The sequence below is a fragment of the Panthera tigris genome, chromosome F2, assembly GCF_018350195.1.
Source record: "Panthera tigris isolate Pti1 chromosome F2, P.tigris_Pti1_mat1.1, whole genome shotgun sequence".
NCBI classification, from domain to species: domain Eukaryota; kingdom Metazoa; phylum Chordata; class Mammalia; order Carnivora; family Felidae; genus Panthera; species Panthera tigris.
The window spans coordinates 66418239-66434992 of NC_056676.1; the positions used below are offsets into that span (position 1 = coordinate 66418239).

The 16754-nt window shown below is 41.7% G+C and overlaps 1 protein-coding gene across 1 annotated transcript in view; it reads left to right on the plus strand.

The window, feature by feature from the left end:
* The first annotated feature begins 567 nt into the window (after positions 1-567).
* Positions 568-16754, plus strand: part of FER1L6 (fer-1 like family member 6) — a 167448-nt gene continuing 151261 nt past the window's right edge. Inside the window, exon 1 of the mRNA XM_042972894.1 lies at positions 568-611. Within this exon, the coding sequence (XP_042828828.1) occupies positions 589-611 (23 nt within the window). The 5' untranslated portion in view covers positions 568-588. The remainder of the gene's footprint in view (positions 612-16754) is intronic.

The window sequence follows — 16754 nt, forward strand, 5'->3', positions numbered from 1 at the left end:
TTTCTTGGGTTCTTTCTAGGTCTGACATTTTGGGATTCTAAACTAAAGTGTCTAAAACAGTAGACGTGTGGTTTAAAAAATCTATTCAGTTGCACTAGCCACATTTCAAATGCTCAGTAGTCACATGGGTTAGTGCCTACCATATTGATCAGTGTAGATAATGGAACAGTTTCATCATCATGGAAAGTTCTATTAGACAGCCAGATGAACTAAATGATTTTACTACTGTGTTTTCCTTGAGGTGAGAGAGTCTTAACATACAATTCTCAGAAGAATATGAGTTTGAAGCTTGAAGTCGTTCAGCCTTTAGTCCTGTCACTGAAGGGAGTGGGAGAGGGGCATGGTTATGAAACCTGACAGATTGATTCACTCTTCCTGGGCCAGTTTGCCTTTGAACCTTTGAGTGTAATAGGTAACATGATGCTCAGAAGAGCCATGCACACCAAGTGTTGATTCAGCCACACCCCCAAATACTCTCACCCACCAGATTATTCTGAAACTCAGAAGCTTGTATCCAGGATCTGGATATAGCCAGACACCAGGATTTTGCTGGTTCCTAGCCCAGAGGAGCCACTAAGAAGAGGAAGAATGGAGAAGCCACCCAAAGCCAAGTAACATATTTTCTTCTCCTAACAGGAAGGCTTCTGGGTGTGACTGGAGCCAAAGGGCTGGGAGCTGGGGGCAAGGGTCTCCCTTGAAAAATTCTCAAGGGTTGGGGCACCTGGGTGGCTCAGTCTGTTAAGCGTCCAACTCTTGGTTTCGGCTCAGGTCATGATCTCGTGGTTCATGAGTTAGAGCCCCGAGTCTGGCTTTGTACTGTCAGTGCAGACCCTGCTTGGGATTCTCTCTCTCTCTCTCTCTCTCTCTCTCTCTCTCTGCCCCTCCCCTGCTTTCTCTCTCTCTCTCTCTCTAAAAAAAAATCCTCAAGGGTTGTTAACTAAGACTTAACACTTAGTAGGCAAAGGCCAGGGGCCAGGAGGCATGATGTTTTTAAGAGACACATTTCTCCTTCTGATGAGAAAATACGTATATACTATTCATTGTAGAAAATTTAGCAGATACAGAAGCTATGAGGATTTTAAAAATCCCTCATAATACAACTGGAAATAGCCATTGTTAACATTTAAGGCGATTTCCTTAATTCATTGAGCTGGACTATAAAGGGTTTATATTTAAAAGCTTTCATTTTCTGAAACCAGGGCCTTTCCTTATTTAAATGCACTGACCTATAAGCCAACTTAAACCTGGTTTCTTTTCTCTCTCTAGCCATCTTCTTCTGCTTAAAGGGTCTCTTTTCTCCATTTGTAAGTGACAGGTGAGGTTTTTCAGGTCATTTTGCAAGAATGATGTCCACTGGCCTCACTCATAGACTTGCTGAGGGAGCTCCTCTGGGCTCAAACTGTCCCCTTATGACCAGAGTGACCTTGGGGGAGTTAGTCATGTGACTTACAGCAGGCCTTGGCTTTTTATTTGCTTTGGGGCTGGATAAAAGGGGTCTGGGCACATTTGTATTTTTCATCTGCAAAGTAATTTGGTAGAATTACACGGGTATGTGGTCAGCTCAGACTGGGAGTAGCTTTGGGTTTGTGGTATAGAATGTCTGCTGAATCATTAAAAACTTCAATCATTTGATAAATATTTCTCTTATGAAGATAGCGCTTTACTAGGCCCTGGGCTCACAAAAATTCATCTAAACAGATTATTCTCCTAGAGTGCTTATGGATAAGTATTGATCAATAACAACATGGGTGATTATGATTTGGGTGTTATAGGTGTTATGATGGGGGTATGCTCTTGGTACTGTGAAAGCCCAGGTGAGGAGAACTCCATTTGGGGAGCTCAAGGAAGGCTCATTAGAAAAAGTACACCTAAGCTCAGAAGTGAAGGATGTGGAAATAGAAATGAAGGTGAGGAAGAATGTTCCAGACAGAAGAGACAGCACCAGTAAAGAGTGGGACATGAGAAAGCATGATGCATTTGGAAATGACATGTTCAGGAAAGTGTGTACGATGTTCATTTTATATATTTTGCTGGCAAATGTCTTGAACAATAATGTTTGCTTCAAGACTGGCCTATGCTGATATCTGATGACACATTTCCCTTCCTGCACAAGTGTAAATACCACTGGTATTCTGAAGAAGACCCAGGTCAAGGCCACCTTCCTCAGGAAGTCTTCCTCAATTTCCTCTGGTGGAAATAAGCTCTCCCTCCTCTGAATTCCCACAGAGCTCTTGTCCTTTCTGACCTTTATTAAACAGTTTATAAAACACTTTATAAAACAGTTACTTACAGATGCCTCTCCTTCTACCTTAACTATGAACGGATCGGGGTCAGGGAAAGTCTCCTTGCCTTCCAGAATCTTACCTGGTGCCGGAGCAAAAATGCACTTAAATAACATGTGTGTAGTCAGAGAATTCTGGGCTCCTGACTAGAGCTGGTCTTTTGTGCTGTGTCTCATGTTTGGTTTTTTTGTGTTTTTTTTTTTTTTTTGAGATTTTAGCACATTCTCTCTCTCACCGAAATTATTATTATTATTTTTCCAGGCGCCTTCCCTGATACCCTACCATAGTTAGGCTCAGGATAATTTTCAGAAGAAAATAATGGCATTTGATTTCATTTATTCATGAAGAGTGAATTCATTGGGATGAAGGTTTTAAGTGGCATTACGAATAGTGCCTGGAATAAGGGTTCTGCTGTGAGAGGACAGAGAGCAGAATTTCTCACGTGGGTAGCAACCGTTCTAAGTGTTGTGGAGGGTTTTTAGCAAGGCTTAGAGGCAACCATTATGTACTTGCATGGCTGCCTTTGTTGTTAAAATAATGAAATGGTTTCATACCAGCAGGTGAGTAGCTCTTGTCTTAAGCCCACTGAGTGCCCTTCTGACACCCAGTACCCACTTATATCCAGCAATGAATGGGTTAATGCCTGGCATAGTGGGAGGTCTCCAGGCTCGTGCACTAGTGACACGATTGGTGGCATTTTGGTAGGTCAATTCCCATGCCCTTGACATTTTGACTATAACTCCTGATGATCAAGTATATGTCTGTCAGTGATTTTGAAGTACTTCCTCCTGAATAAAACAGGTTTTGGGTGCATTTTGGATAAAAGAGAGCTGATTAGGAAACCAGTAACAGCAATGATTCCAACCATTGACTCTATCATTTACTAACTATATTACTTTAGGCATGTCACTTCCCCTCTGCTTCTGTTTTCTTGTCTGTAAAAGAGGGAAAAGAATGCATTCTTTTATCCACCCACCCATCCATTCATCCATCCATCCACTCATTTATCCATCCAACAAACAACTGTGCCAACCCTAAGCTGGAAATGTTGCCTGACAGTGACCAGACAGAGATTTAGGGAATTCTCTTTGGGGGACCAGTCACACATCTAGTTTTGAAGGTCAGACAAGATTTAAGATTTCTTTTTTAATGTTCATTTATTTTTGAGAGAGAGAGAGAGAGCATAAATGGGGGCAGGAGGCAGAGAGAGAGGGAGGCACAGAATCTGAAGCAGATTCTTGGCTCTGAGCTTTATCACAGAACCTGACGTGGGGCTTGAACTCATGAGCTGTGAGATCATGACCTGAGCTAGTTGGACGCTTAACCGACTGAGCCACCCAGGTGCCCCTAGGTCAGATGAGATTTTAAAAGTGAAAGCCTTTAGAATCTGTACAGGACTTCATTGACACGGGTGTTGTCACATTAATAGCAGCATTAATTCCTTTGTACTTAGAGAACAGTCTACGGCCTTTTTTGTGTGCAGTATAACATTTTAGTAAGGCCCTTTGGCACTTATTCATGACATTTGTATAAATCCTGCATACAATTCCAAAAGGACTGTGAATCAGTTTCCATTTAACTAGTATTTGACGAAAACTTCCTTGTTCCCACTGCCACTTTTTTTTTCCAAATCAAAAAGAGCTTCACACTTTTGGCTGAATGAAAAATACTGCGCGGCCCTTATAAAAATGTGAAACAATACAGAAAAGGATATAAGTGAAAGTAAAATGAATGCCAAATCCCACCTGCCAATCTTTTTGATGAAAAATGGCCTCAGAAATCTTCCCATGCCCTTTTTTTTTTTTTTTTTTTACATAAACATAAATCATATCGTACGTAGCGTTCTGCAGCCTACTTCGCTCTGAATGGTGTCAGCACACACCGGAGGTTCTATTACCAGGTAGACGATTGAAAAAGAAGTGTTTAGCATTAAAAAGTGCTGTGATCCCTGTGACTCCCTTCATCACAGCACTCTAGAGTTCTCTGGGTCGAATCCTTTTCTTGCAGTTTTTTTCCCCTGAACTACCAAAGTTTACGTCTGGGTCTTGTACGGACGTACTTTCTCAATTCAGTAAATACATAGCTGCACCACCCTTGTCAATGAGCACATGGAATTCTGTGGTATGCACAAAATTATTTAATTAGTCCCCCGGGGACGGGTTTTTGAGTTATTTCCCATTTTCAGCTAATGCAATAATTTTGTAACAAGCATCCTTCTGTATTCAACTTTGCCCAGTTGCAAACTTCTGCCATCCAACCTTCAGGGTAAACTCCTAGAAATGAGAAGACTGAGGTCAAAGGTTTCTAGGCTTTAATTAAGGGACTATTCGGGGACATGAGGGGTGTATGTTGTGGAAGCTGGAGATTCAGCTGGGGTGGTGGGACTTAAAACTCACAGCACACCTTGAGAACAGAGCAGAAAGTGTTTAGCAGAGAGGTGAAGAACGAACGCTGTTGACTGAAGGGGTCACTGAATGTGAAGTGACCTTGCTTTTGAGTCCCTGAAAATAGCCTGGGCCCTCATCCATGAGGGTATCTCTTTTAGAGAGAGTCTTCAAAAAAATTTTTTTTAACATTTATTTATTTTTGAGAGAGAGAGAGACAGAGCGTGAGCAGGGGAGGAGCAGAGAGAGAAGGAGACACAGAATCTTAAGCAGGCTCCAGGCTCCAAGCTGTCAGCACAGAGCCTGACATGGGGCTTGAACCCAAGAACTGTGAGATCATGACCTGAGCTCAAGTTGGATGCTTAACGGACTGAGTCACCCAGGCGTCCCTTATATTCTTTTTAAAGTCAGTTATTGGGGAGCCTGGGTGGCTTGGTTAAGTGTCTGACTTCGGCTCAGGTCAGGAGCTCATGGTTCGTGAGTTTGAGCCCCACATCAGGCTCTGTGCTGACAGCTCAGAGCCTGGAGCCTGCTTTGGATTCTGTGTCTCCCTCTCTCTCTGCCCCTCCTCTGCTCACACTCTGTCTCTCCAAAATGAATAAAACCTTAAAAAAAATAAAGTCAGTTATCTAGGCATAATAATGATGGCGGTGGTGATGATGGTGGTGGTGGTGATGATTATGGTAATGATAGCCGATAACTTATGGAGCACTTAACACATGCCGGGTCCTGTGCTAAGCACTGCCCATGCATTATTTCGCTTAACCCTCCCAACTATAAGGCACGAACTAGTGTCATCCTCATGTTACAGACGAGGAAGCTTAAATTTAACAATAAGAAAGTGAAAACACTCAGTTAATCAGAATATCCAATTAATCGCGACCCTCAACCAGACTACCACGAGAAGGTGAAATCCTGGTGCTCAGAGACGGCCATCACATGTAGAGAATTTTCTCTGCCCTGCATCTAGAATGGTACCCCTGGGAGAACTGAGAAAGAAGCACAGATCATTTTCTGTGCCTCGTGGCTCTGATGAACAACATTGGACAAGAAAGGCTGCTAGATAGTGCAGGCACCTGTTCTTTCCTCTCAGTTCTGTGTTTCATTCTCCTGACTATTCTCTCACAGCCCCTGTCAAAACTGAACGGGCTGTGTGATGTGGTGCTTTTTAGGTTGTTTTTTTTGTTTTGTTTCATTTTGTTTTGTTTTGTATGCCTCTTTGTTCATAGAAGGTAAGCTTTTGACTTTGATCTAAAAGTCAGTGGGATGTCTAAAGTTCAGTTCTCTCCAAGTGAAATCTTTAGGTTGTTTTAGTTATATACTCTGTTACTGTTATTTGTTATTCATAAATTCTATTCTTGTTTTAAGGTATTGATACATTAGTTAGGATATTGGTTTGGCTGCATGTGATAGACACTAAAAACTGTGGCTTAAATTGATAGAAATGGACTTCTCTTTCATAGAATAGTCAGGAGGGAGGCGGTCCAGGGTTGAAATGGCAGCTCTGATCCACGAGGGTGCCCAGGGATCCTGTTTCTGTCTCCCCTGTGGTTCTGACATGCTGACAGCGTTTCATTCATCTGCACAGTCTGCTGAATTACTCATGTTCCAAGTGGCAGAATGGGGGAAAAGAAAGGGTACAGCATGACCCCTGTCTTTAAGGATGGAGCTGGGTTACAACATCACATTCACGACCCTCCTACTGGCTGATTCAGCTTCAAGGCACCAGGCTGCAAGGGATGCTGAGAAATATAGTTTTGTAATTTCTGTGGCTATAAGCCTAGCTAAAAATTAGTAATTCTATTACTATGAAATAGAAGGAGAAAAGGATAGCAGGGGACAGTATTCAAAAATAAAGCTGAACAGCAATGAGATAAAAATATATAAATAGAAGTTTTAATATTTCTTTTCTGCATTTCAGTGGATGGTCTTGTCCAGACCCCAGAATGTATCGACTCTTCCTTGGAAGCCATTGCCCTACAGGGTTTTCTGATTTTCCAACACATTGGAAGGAGGTCTCTGAAAATAATAGAATGCTATCCTTAGAAACATAAGCTCCAGGACCAGGTACATTATTTGTAATGAAAATACAGGATCCTTCGTTCAAAAATGATTAAGAATTTCAAGATGGAAAAACCAGAAAAAAAAAAAGTCAGCATGCAGCTTGTCTAAGAGCATGGCACCCAGTGCAATGACATAGGTCACATATTCATCATGAGGCTGGCCCAGCTCAGCTGTCACTGGGGAGTGGCAGAAAAGGTGTTAAAGCTCCCACTGACTTCTTACCGTTGTCACATAAGTTATGGCAGTCCACGCTTATAACACAGTGCGGTGTAAATCAACACCCAGAGTGGACCTCAACAGCTAAGTGGTAGAGTGTTGGGGTGACCACTGGTGGAGGCTTTGGGAATATTCTCAGACTTGGGATGCCAGTCATACATTTCTGCAAGTTAGAGACAATCTGTCTTGTGACTTCATGTTCTTTGCATGGCTTCCCCTGAAGGTAGGTTAGTACTATGTTTAGTAACCTGGATGACCTACTTTTCTCTGGGTTCTGGGACAAAGGCTATGCCCATATGCTTTGGAAATAGTCCGTCCATTCACTTTGCCTGCTTCGGTGCACAGTGACCAGAGTGCACACTGTGGGAATGTTGAGCTGGGGCCAGCTCTGGGAGGTCATCACAAGCAGGGCTAGACTGGTGGGATGTCGGTTCAGGTTATGGTTGAGGAGGGGAGTCTTGCCAACTATTAGGTCAAGGTTTTAAGAAGGCAATATAAACATGGATCAGAAATTCGAGTTCTAGGAGATTGCAGGTAACAGAACAGACAGAGTATAAGCTGGCTCACAATCCTGTACTCACAATTCTTAAGTCCATACAGCTCTGAAATCTGAGAGTTTTCTCTAGGTTTGGTACAGACTCTTTTGTTGTAGAACCTGATATGAGGCTACTTATTATCTTTATCCCAGTTAATAGGAACGGTTATATGTTTTGCTATAGAAATATTAATACATTTGATTATGCAATGCTGGGCCAGACTCTAATGGGAAATTATTTAGCACTCTCTCGTTTTCTAAAATCAGAAACATTTTGAATTTGTAATACACTGGGATCCAAAGATTTGGGGTTATAATATATAGCATTTATTGAACATACATTATGTGACAGACATTATTCGGAGCACTTTACATGTCTTAATTTCTTTAATACTCATGGTACGCTATGAGATAGATACCAATATTTTCCCCACGTGACTGGTAAGAAATCTGGAGCTGAGAAGTTTTGTAATTTGCCTATAGTCATGGATAATCAGTAAATGACAGACAGCGACAAAGGTGAATGTCTTGGGGGCCTACTTTTATATCATGGAGGTGAGTCATCTCAAGAGGCATGAACGCCAATCTCATTTTGGGCAAAAAGGCTTGGCTGAAATGACTGGGAAAATTAGTCATAATAGTGAATCTATTTGTTGGGTGAGATATGAGGCTTAATGAAAAAGTGTTCTTTCTACTATTTCTGTAGTGAAACTATTCAGGAACAGTTAAAACTGTACTAATCCTTTGGGAGAATCAAGTGACCTTCGGGTGCTAAGGATTCATTGATAGAAGTCATACTTCTGGGAGCACCTGGGTGGCTCAGTCGGTTAAGCATCCAACTTCAGCTCAGGTCATGAACTCGCAGTTCGTGAGTTCGAGTCCCGCGTCGGGCTCTGTGCGGACGGCTCAGAGCCTGGAGCCTGCTTCGGATTCTGTGTCTCCCTCTGTCTCTCTACCCCTCCCCTGCTTGTGCTTGCTCTCTCTCAAAAATAAATAAACCCTTAAAAAATAAACAAAACTTCCTTATTTAAAAAAAAAGTCACACTTCTTTATTTAAATATCCAAAGGGCAACCCAATTTTTATGTGTTAAATTGATTTTTGGCCTCGATTGTAACAGACATACTACATTAAAAACATCTTTACATTAGCTTTTGTGAAAGCACCATTTGTCTTAGTAGAAATCTTACTTTAATGCTTCTCTCAAAAATTGTACTTCTGGATAATAGCTGGGTGGGTCGACTGATAGTATCTTGCTTTATTGAAGCCCACATTATTCAAGGCAGATTCCCAATCCCTGACAAAATAAAAATAGATGACATCTATTGCTTCTTCTAGATGTTCCACACTTGTCTTGGTAAGAGAGATGAATTAGATTAGTTTGACAGGATTTGTTCTTTGTGAGACTTTAGTGACTATCTTATACCTCTGTATATCACTGTGTTTCTACCCACACAGTTTTTGTCTGATAATTTCTTTCCACTGATTTTTTTTCTTTTTGGAAATGGATGCAATGTGTGTATCATGAATAATGGATGGTTTTATTTCTATAATTGCTACAAATGATGATAGGGGTTAGACAGGAGTATTAATTTCTCCATCAACACTTGAATATGAATATGAAGAATTTTGTTCATTTGTAAATTACCTTGTAATGAAATTTGGAAAAAAACTTTTCTCATCATAGTTTCTCGATAGATTCTTAATACATGCTTACTTTTGCATACAAAAGCATGAATATTCCAACATGAATAAAAGCGTATTTAATTTTTTGGTGCAAAAATGATACTTAGATGAACTCTTATCACAGCAGCCTGGTGGAGATTCATTGAAGCTTTTTATTGCTGGTAGAATGGAATTTTTCTTTTCTTTTTTCTTTTTCTTTTTGAGAGAGAGAGAGAGAGAGAGAGCTTGCTAGTGGGAGAGGAGCAGAGAGAGAGGTTGCTGGATGATCCAGGGAGGCTCTGGACTGATAGCAGAGAGCCTGATGCAGGGCTCCAACTCAAGATCGATGAGATCATGATCTGAGCTGAAGTTGGATGCTTAACCGACTGAGCCACCCAGGGGCCCCTGGAACTTTGCTTTTCTTTCTGACTGCTCTGCATCTTTAAACATCCTGTCCCATTTGTAAATTCTTTCCAAGTAAAAGATACAAACTTGCCTTCCCAGCTTCTCTTGTAGCCGGGATGCCGGCATGTGACCAGGCTGCATCACTCAGATGCTTGCATTTGAGGTTCTGGCTTGAAAGCCAGTGATACAAATAAGCAGGAGTGACATAGACTTGACAAAGATACAAACTTGCCTTCCCAGCTTCTCTTGTAGCCGGGATGCCGGCATGTGACCAGGCTGCATCACTCAGATGCTTGCATTTGAGGTTCTGGCTTGAAAGCCAGTGATACAAATAAGCATCAGTGACATCCTGATGAGGAAGAGGGCAAATAGACCCGTTTTCTCAGAGAGGGCAGTTGTAGAAGTTCTGGCAATGCCCTCTTGTTTCCGATGTGGCAGATAAGCTGAAGTGTCTGTGTCCAGAATGGGGTCTATCTAGGGGTCGTCTGTGGTGTGAAATGGGCATAGCTCCTTGCTTTTTCATATTCAAATTTGATTCTCTGGGCCTCTTCCCAAATCTGGAAACTGTCATTCCTTTTCTGTTTAATCTAGTCAGGGAGGGTTTCTGTAATTTGCAATTAAATTTCATTGATGCAGCTGAGATATGAGAATAATGACAAGGAAATAGGATTCTTTTGTGTGTATCTCCTTCCAGCTGTTGAAAGATATGGGTAGAACAAGACTCTTTGCCAGGTCATTCTTACTGTCGTCATCATTTACTTAAACTGATTCACTGTTGAGAACAGCAAGCTGTAAAGAGTGATGCATATGCAGGCAGACTGTTTCTAAGGAAAATGGAAGATGACTTCATGCTTGTGCAATGACTGGCTATGAGTCTGGAATTTACCAGTGGCCTTAGTTAAAAGATGAGTCATGAAGAGGTCCTGGATAGAGATCTGGAAGGTTCCAGGGTCTTAGTTTGAGATGTTGGTTGGAACAAAGAATACATTTCACTAGAGGCCCATGATTTAATTCTTCCATTCACTTATTCAGTACATATTTATTAAGTCCCTTCTCTGCACAATGCACATGCAAAGTATTGGGGAAACAGTGAATCAGCTAGGGCCAGGCAGATCTTTGGTGCTCTGGGGGTTCCAAGTATTTCCATACAGACATGAGGAAAGATAACGGGTTTTTTTTTTTAAATTATTTTTTGTAACTGAAGATACTGAACAGTGGAGACCTTACATGATTTATCCACAATCCCGTTCAGTAAGTAGTAGAACTAAGAATTGAACTCAATTCTTCTGGTTCCAGAATCCTGTAATTTTTCCAGGATACCAGCCACTTCTTACCTGCCATATCAACTCTCATATCAACTCGGAGAGTCAGGTATCAAAATCTTGCCATTTCTCAAATTTCTTCCCATTTCTAGAAAGGAAACCTGAGCCAAGAAGGGGTTAGACTGGTAAATAAAAAGGTGGGTCTCCCCTTTCTATGGCTTGTAGTCCCTTTACTATCCTTCATTTCTGCTACCCCAGGCTGCCTCTGTCATTTATATGTTGATTGGGAACATGGTATTGAGAGCTGTCCTTGTTGGATGATATGAAGGGAAAATATCCACATCAATAGTACATCTCGAGATGAGGGTCAGGTGCCATAGAATATAGTCAAGTGTGAGAACTGGGGGGCAAGGGTACGAGAAAAGGAACTCTACCTACTTGAGCATTTGTTTCCTAGGGTTGTGGTGTTACAAAAGACAAGGTCCCCACCCCTACTTAACGCCAGAATCTAGTGGGCAAGATCAGTATGTACACAGCTGAGTCATCCCTATTATTAGGTCTGTGCCTCTTGTGTTATTTATGCTATTAGAGGACATGGGTTTCTTTCTTTTTTAATTGAACATTTTGTTGAGATCATTGTAGGTTATGGAGACATGTAGATAACACACAGCTGTAAGAAATAATACAAAGATCTCCTGTACCTTTTACCTAATTTCCCCCAATGGTAATAGTTTACAAAACTATAGTACAATATCACAACCAGGATATGGACATTGATACAGTCCACTGATCTTATTCAGATTTCTCAAATATTACTTGTACTCCTTGTACTCGTGTGAATGTGTATATGTATGTGTGTGTATTACTTGCGCGAATGTGTATATGTATGTGTGTGTATTTAGTTCTCTACAGTCTTTTTTTTTTTAATTTTTTTTTTTTACATTTATTTATTTTTGAGAGAGAGAGACAGCATGAGCAGGGGAGGGGCAGAGAGAGAGGGAGACACAGAATCAGAAGCAGCCTCCAGGCTCCAAGCTGTCAGCACAGAGCCCGATGCGGGGCTCGAACCCACAAACCGTGAGATCATGACCTGAGCTGAAGTCAGATGCTTAACGAACTGAGCCACCCAGGCGCCCCTCTACAGTCTTATCACCAGTGTTGGTTGGTGAACCCAACACCACTGTCAAGACACAGAATAGTTCCACCATCACAAGGATCTCATGTGTTGTCCTTTTGTATATTTTTAACCACACCTCTTCTCTCCCTGGTTTTATTTATTTTTGTCTCATGTGTCCTTGGTATCTATAAAGTTACTTAATAAATTCCTATTATATGACTAAATCAGCTTAACAGTGCCATAAGAGATTAACATATGTAAATAATGTCTTCTGGAGGGCAGGGAGCCATGAAGACAGAGAAAGAGGAGAGGCAGAATGTAACAGTGAGTGGGCATTTAGGACTTGGGCTGGACAGCACAATGAATAATCTCGAGAGGAGCTTCCTGGGTTGGAAGTCCCTCTCTATCACTTACGTCAGAGGTTGCCTTGGGACAAAGGCAATGGCATGTGTACTACCCCGGCCAGGGCTTGCTACATGGTGAGACTTACCTCAACAAACAGATGCTGCTCTGAATAGTCTTGGTTCTCGTTGTTTGAGAGGAGTCTCCAATGACTTAGAATGGAGATCCTGTCTAAATCTGCCTTTGTGAGGAGGTGTGGACTGAATCTTCTCCTCAAGGCTGCTACGGGGGAGGGGGCACTCAGCTGGTGGCCGAGCATGGCTGATACCCAGCCACCACCCCTCTGTGGTTCGGTCATCCTTGCCCCTGTGGCCACTCCCATTGAGGCTCTGGAGACACTGTTTGCATTTTTCACATCTTTTAGAACTTTCTATGGGGGAAATGACATGCCAATGGGCAGTTGTGAATCTGGGGATTAATGAAGGTTCTGGGAGGTTGCTCTCCTGAATAACCAGAGTCTTGTGTACCAAAGACCCCACCAAAACTTTGCACGGTCAGTAGATGAGTTTTACCCCAGCCTTGACTTCTTCCTAAGAAGGGTGTACACAATAATTTACAAGAATCAACTCCCCTTCCTGGCAACTTCCTCTTTGTGAGATTGGGGAGGGGTGTTGACTCAGGATCTGATATGCGTTGTGTCTGGACCTCTCTTGGTTCCACTGAAATTCCCTCACTGTGTACACAGCTGTTGTGAGAAAATAAATCCCTGTGGGTTACAAGGCTAGAGCACTATCCAAGTTAAGAAACCCTTACAAATCTCCCTGCCAACTATCAAGCCCACTGCGGTAGGCCACCACAGCAAAGGCCTGTCTGGGTTGCTGCAGAGACCATATTCTTTTCTTTTTCAAGACTGGAATCGAACAGAGCCTGGGAAAGTTCCTTCCATCCACAAATTTCTTTTCAAGTGGTGTCATCAACAAAATTTATTGCTTGCTATCCGATGTTACTATCTCCATCTTTCTTTGGAGCTTTTTATGAACTCATCAGGTCAGGGATTTAACACATTAAGTATGCACAGTGCACACTTAAGGGTAGGGTGGATAATGAACTGTTTCCCAATTAACAGACACAAGACTTACACTGCTGTTTGCACAAGCCATAGTTTTACGGGGCATGGGGACATTGACACTAAACAATATTGGATCACGAAGAAATCTGTTCTCTTTAAAATTATCTTCCGTTTCTGCTTTTGTCAGAGAAAACATCTTTAACAGCTCTCTAAGATTTGCCAATTCTTTTTTGAATGAGAACAAGCCTCATACTTAGAATCAGTTACAGCTATGGTGTAGCAATAGTGTTTCCCCCACCCAATTTATTTTTAAAGTCACTTTCTGTGAAGGCATGTGTTACTAGTTTACCATTTAAAATAAAACACACAGTATTATTTCATTATACATTTATTTGGTTAATAAATGGTGAGCTAATTTTTTTATTTTTATTTTTTAAATGTTTATTATTTGAGAAAGAGACGGAGAGCAAGCAGGGGGCCAGAGAGAGAGGGAGACACAGAATCGGAAGCAGGCTCCAGGCTCTGAGCTGCCAGCACAGAGCCCGACGTGGGGCTGGAACCCACAGACCACGAGATCATGACCTGAGCTGAAGTCAGACATTTAACCGACTGAGCCACCCAGGCACCCCCTGGTGAGCTACTTTTAAAAATTAGGGTCAATGATTAAGGAGAGATGTGGTTTTTGGCATTTCCTGAAGGTGGCATTTCAAATAGCTGAAGTGGGAAAGCATTGGTGTAATGGAAGGAAGTTTGGACTAGGTGAGAGGAGAACTGGCTTTTTTTTTTTTTTTAATGTTTATTTACTTATTATGAGAGAGAGTGTGTGTGTGAGTGGGAGAGGAACAGAGAGAAAGTCCCAAGCAGGCTCTGCGTTCTCAGTGCTGAACCTGACGCAGGGCTCAATCTCACAAACATTGAGATCATGACCTGAGCCGAAATCAAGAGTCAGACACTCAACCAACTGAGCCACCCAGGTACCCTGAGCACTGACTTTTAGAATTAGATTCTGCAGCAAGTATAATAGGACCCTGAGCAACTTACAGCTTCACTGGGCTTCTGTTCCTTTATCTGAAATTTCAGTGGGTTTGCACCTATGAAACCTATTCCTCAAACACCCATTGTCTGCAAAATGTTGTACTTATGAGTGTGATGCTACAGTGATGACCATGGGGTGAATCCTTCTCTCGGGGAGTTTACAGACTAAAACAGAACACAGCCCAAGTTTGATGTGTTAGAGGAGGAGGCAGATAGCCAGCTACCAAGGAAAGCAGAGTATGGCTGAGTTCCGGCTCTGGCTCTGCCAGTTATGACCTGGTTTTCACCAGTCATTCAACTTCTCTGAGCCCCAGGTTCTTCGTTTTGTTTGTTTGTTTGTTTTTGTTTTTTTGCTTTTGTTCTTTTTTACCTCCATTAGCTGAAGTCTTTTTTTTTGAAATTTTATTTTTTATTTTTTAAAATTTACATCCAAATAAGTTAGCATAGAGTGAAACAATGATTTCAGGAGTAGATTCCTTAGGGCCCCTTCCCCATTTAGCCCATCCCCCTTCCCACAACCCCTCCAGTAACCCTCAGTTTGCTCTCCATATTTATGAGTCTCTTCTGTTTTGTCCCCCTCCCTGTTTTTATATTATTTTTGTTTCCCTTCCCTTATGTTCATCTGTTTTGTCTCTTAAAGGCCTCATATGAGTGAAGTCATCTGGTTTTTGTCTTTCTCTGACTGACTAATTTCACTTAGCATAATACCCTCCAGTTCCATGCATGTAGTTGCAAATGGCAAGATTTCATTCTTTTTGATTGCCGAGTAATACTCCATTATATATTATATTATATATATATATATATATATATATATATATATATACCACATTTTCTTTCTCCATTCATCCATTGATGGACATTTGGGCTCTTTCCATACTTTGGCTATTGTGGATAGTGCTGCTATAAACATACGGGTGCATGTGTCCCTTTGAAACAGCACACCTGTATCTTGTGGATAAATGCCTAGTAGTGCAATTGCTGGGCCGTAGGGTAGTTCTATTTTTAGTTTTTTGAGGAACCTCCATACTGTTTTCCAGAGTGGCTGCACCAGCTTGCATTGCCACCAACAATGCAGAAGAGATCCTCTTTCTCCACATCCTCGCCAACATCTGTTGTTGCCTGAGTTGTCAATGTGAGCCATTCTGACAGGCGTGAGGTGGTATCTCATTGTGGTTTTGATTTGTATTTCCCTGATAATGAGTGATGTTGAGCTTTTTTTCATGTGTCGGTTGGCCATCTGGATGTCTTCCTTGGAGAAGTGTCTATTCATGTCTTTTGCCCATTTCTTCACTGGACCCAGGTTCTTGGTTTTTAAACCAATGGCCCTCCTACCCCTGCTCTGTCAGAGGTTTACTTTTCCCTGGGGAGGAGGAGCATCTTTCAGCAAAAGGTGTAGGTCTGGCTGCCCCAAACTGTTGGCTTGGAGGTCTCTGGACACCTCTGAAGCCGATCACCAAAGGTTGTCCCCAGAGCCATTGATGGATCCTGTAAATGCAGTATTCCAAACTGGAGCAGAAGGTACCTTTTCCTTTTGTCGAAATCCTTTAGTCCTTTAAAACAATGTGAATTTCTGGGACCTCGGAGAAGCATGCTTTCTCCTCTGTGTCCTATTCTGACTACTGGATCACTCCCTTGTGACATGTTATGCTGTATTACAACATATTGCATCGTGTGTATGTGTGTGTGTGTGTGTGTGTGTGTGTGTGTGTGTGTAAGCCTCACACTGGCCTATGAACTTCCAGAACACAGGGACCAGGTCTGCACTCTTTCTGTCTCTCTAGCACATAACTCAGTATCTGGCACATAGTAGGCAATACCCAGCTCATACGTGAATGTGTGCACATGTGTGCATGTGTGTGTGTGTGTGTGTATGTGTGCATGTGCATGAATGTGTTGGTGGTAAAAAACAGTCATAAAATTTGGAAGATAGTTGAATAACGAAGCGTTTTTAAATCAACTTTTTATAAACAGCCCAAGGACAAGTACACAAAACCAAAATAACAACTCAACAAATGATCACAAAGTGAAGTCATGTAAATACCCCTCAGATCTAGAGCTAGAACATTGTGTGCTCTGCCGGCCTTCCTTTCTCTCAATCTTGTCCAAGTGTAACTGCTTTCTTCACTCATCTTTCTTGTAGTTTTTTTTCCTGTGAATTTTTATTTGGAAAAACTTGAAATCTACAGATGAGTTTCAACAACAATGTAACAAACACGGACGCTTTTACCTTGAGAGGGTAATTAACACCTTGCCATCTTTGGCATATCTTTCTCCATATCTTTGTTTTTTGATTGTTGTTGTTTTTGCCTTTTTTCCCCTGGAAACATTTGGGAGTTAGTCATAGGCATCATGATACATAACCATCAAGTATTTGATC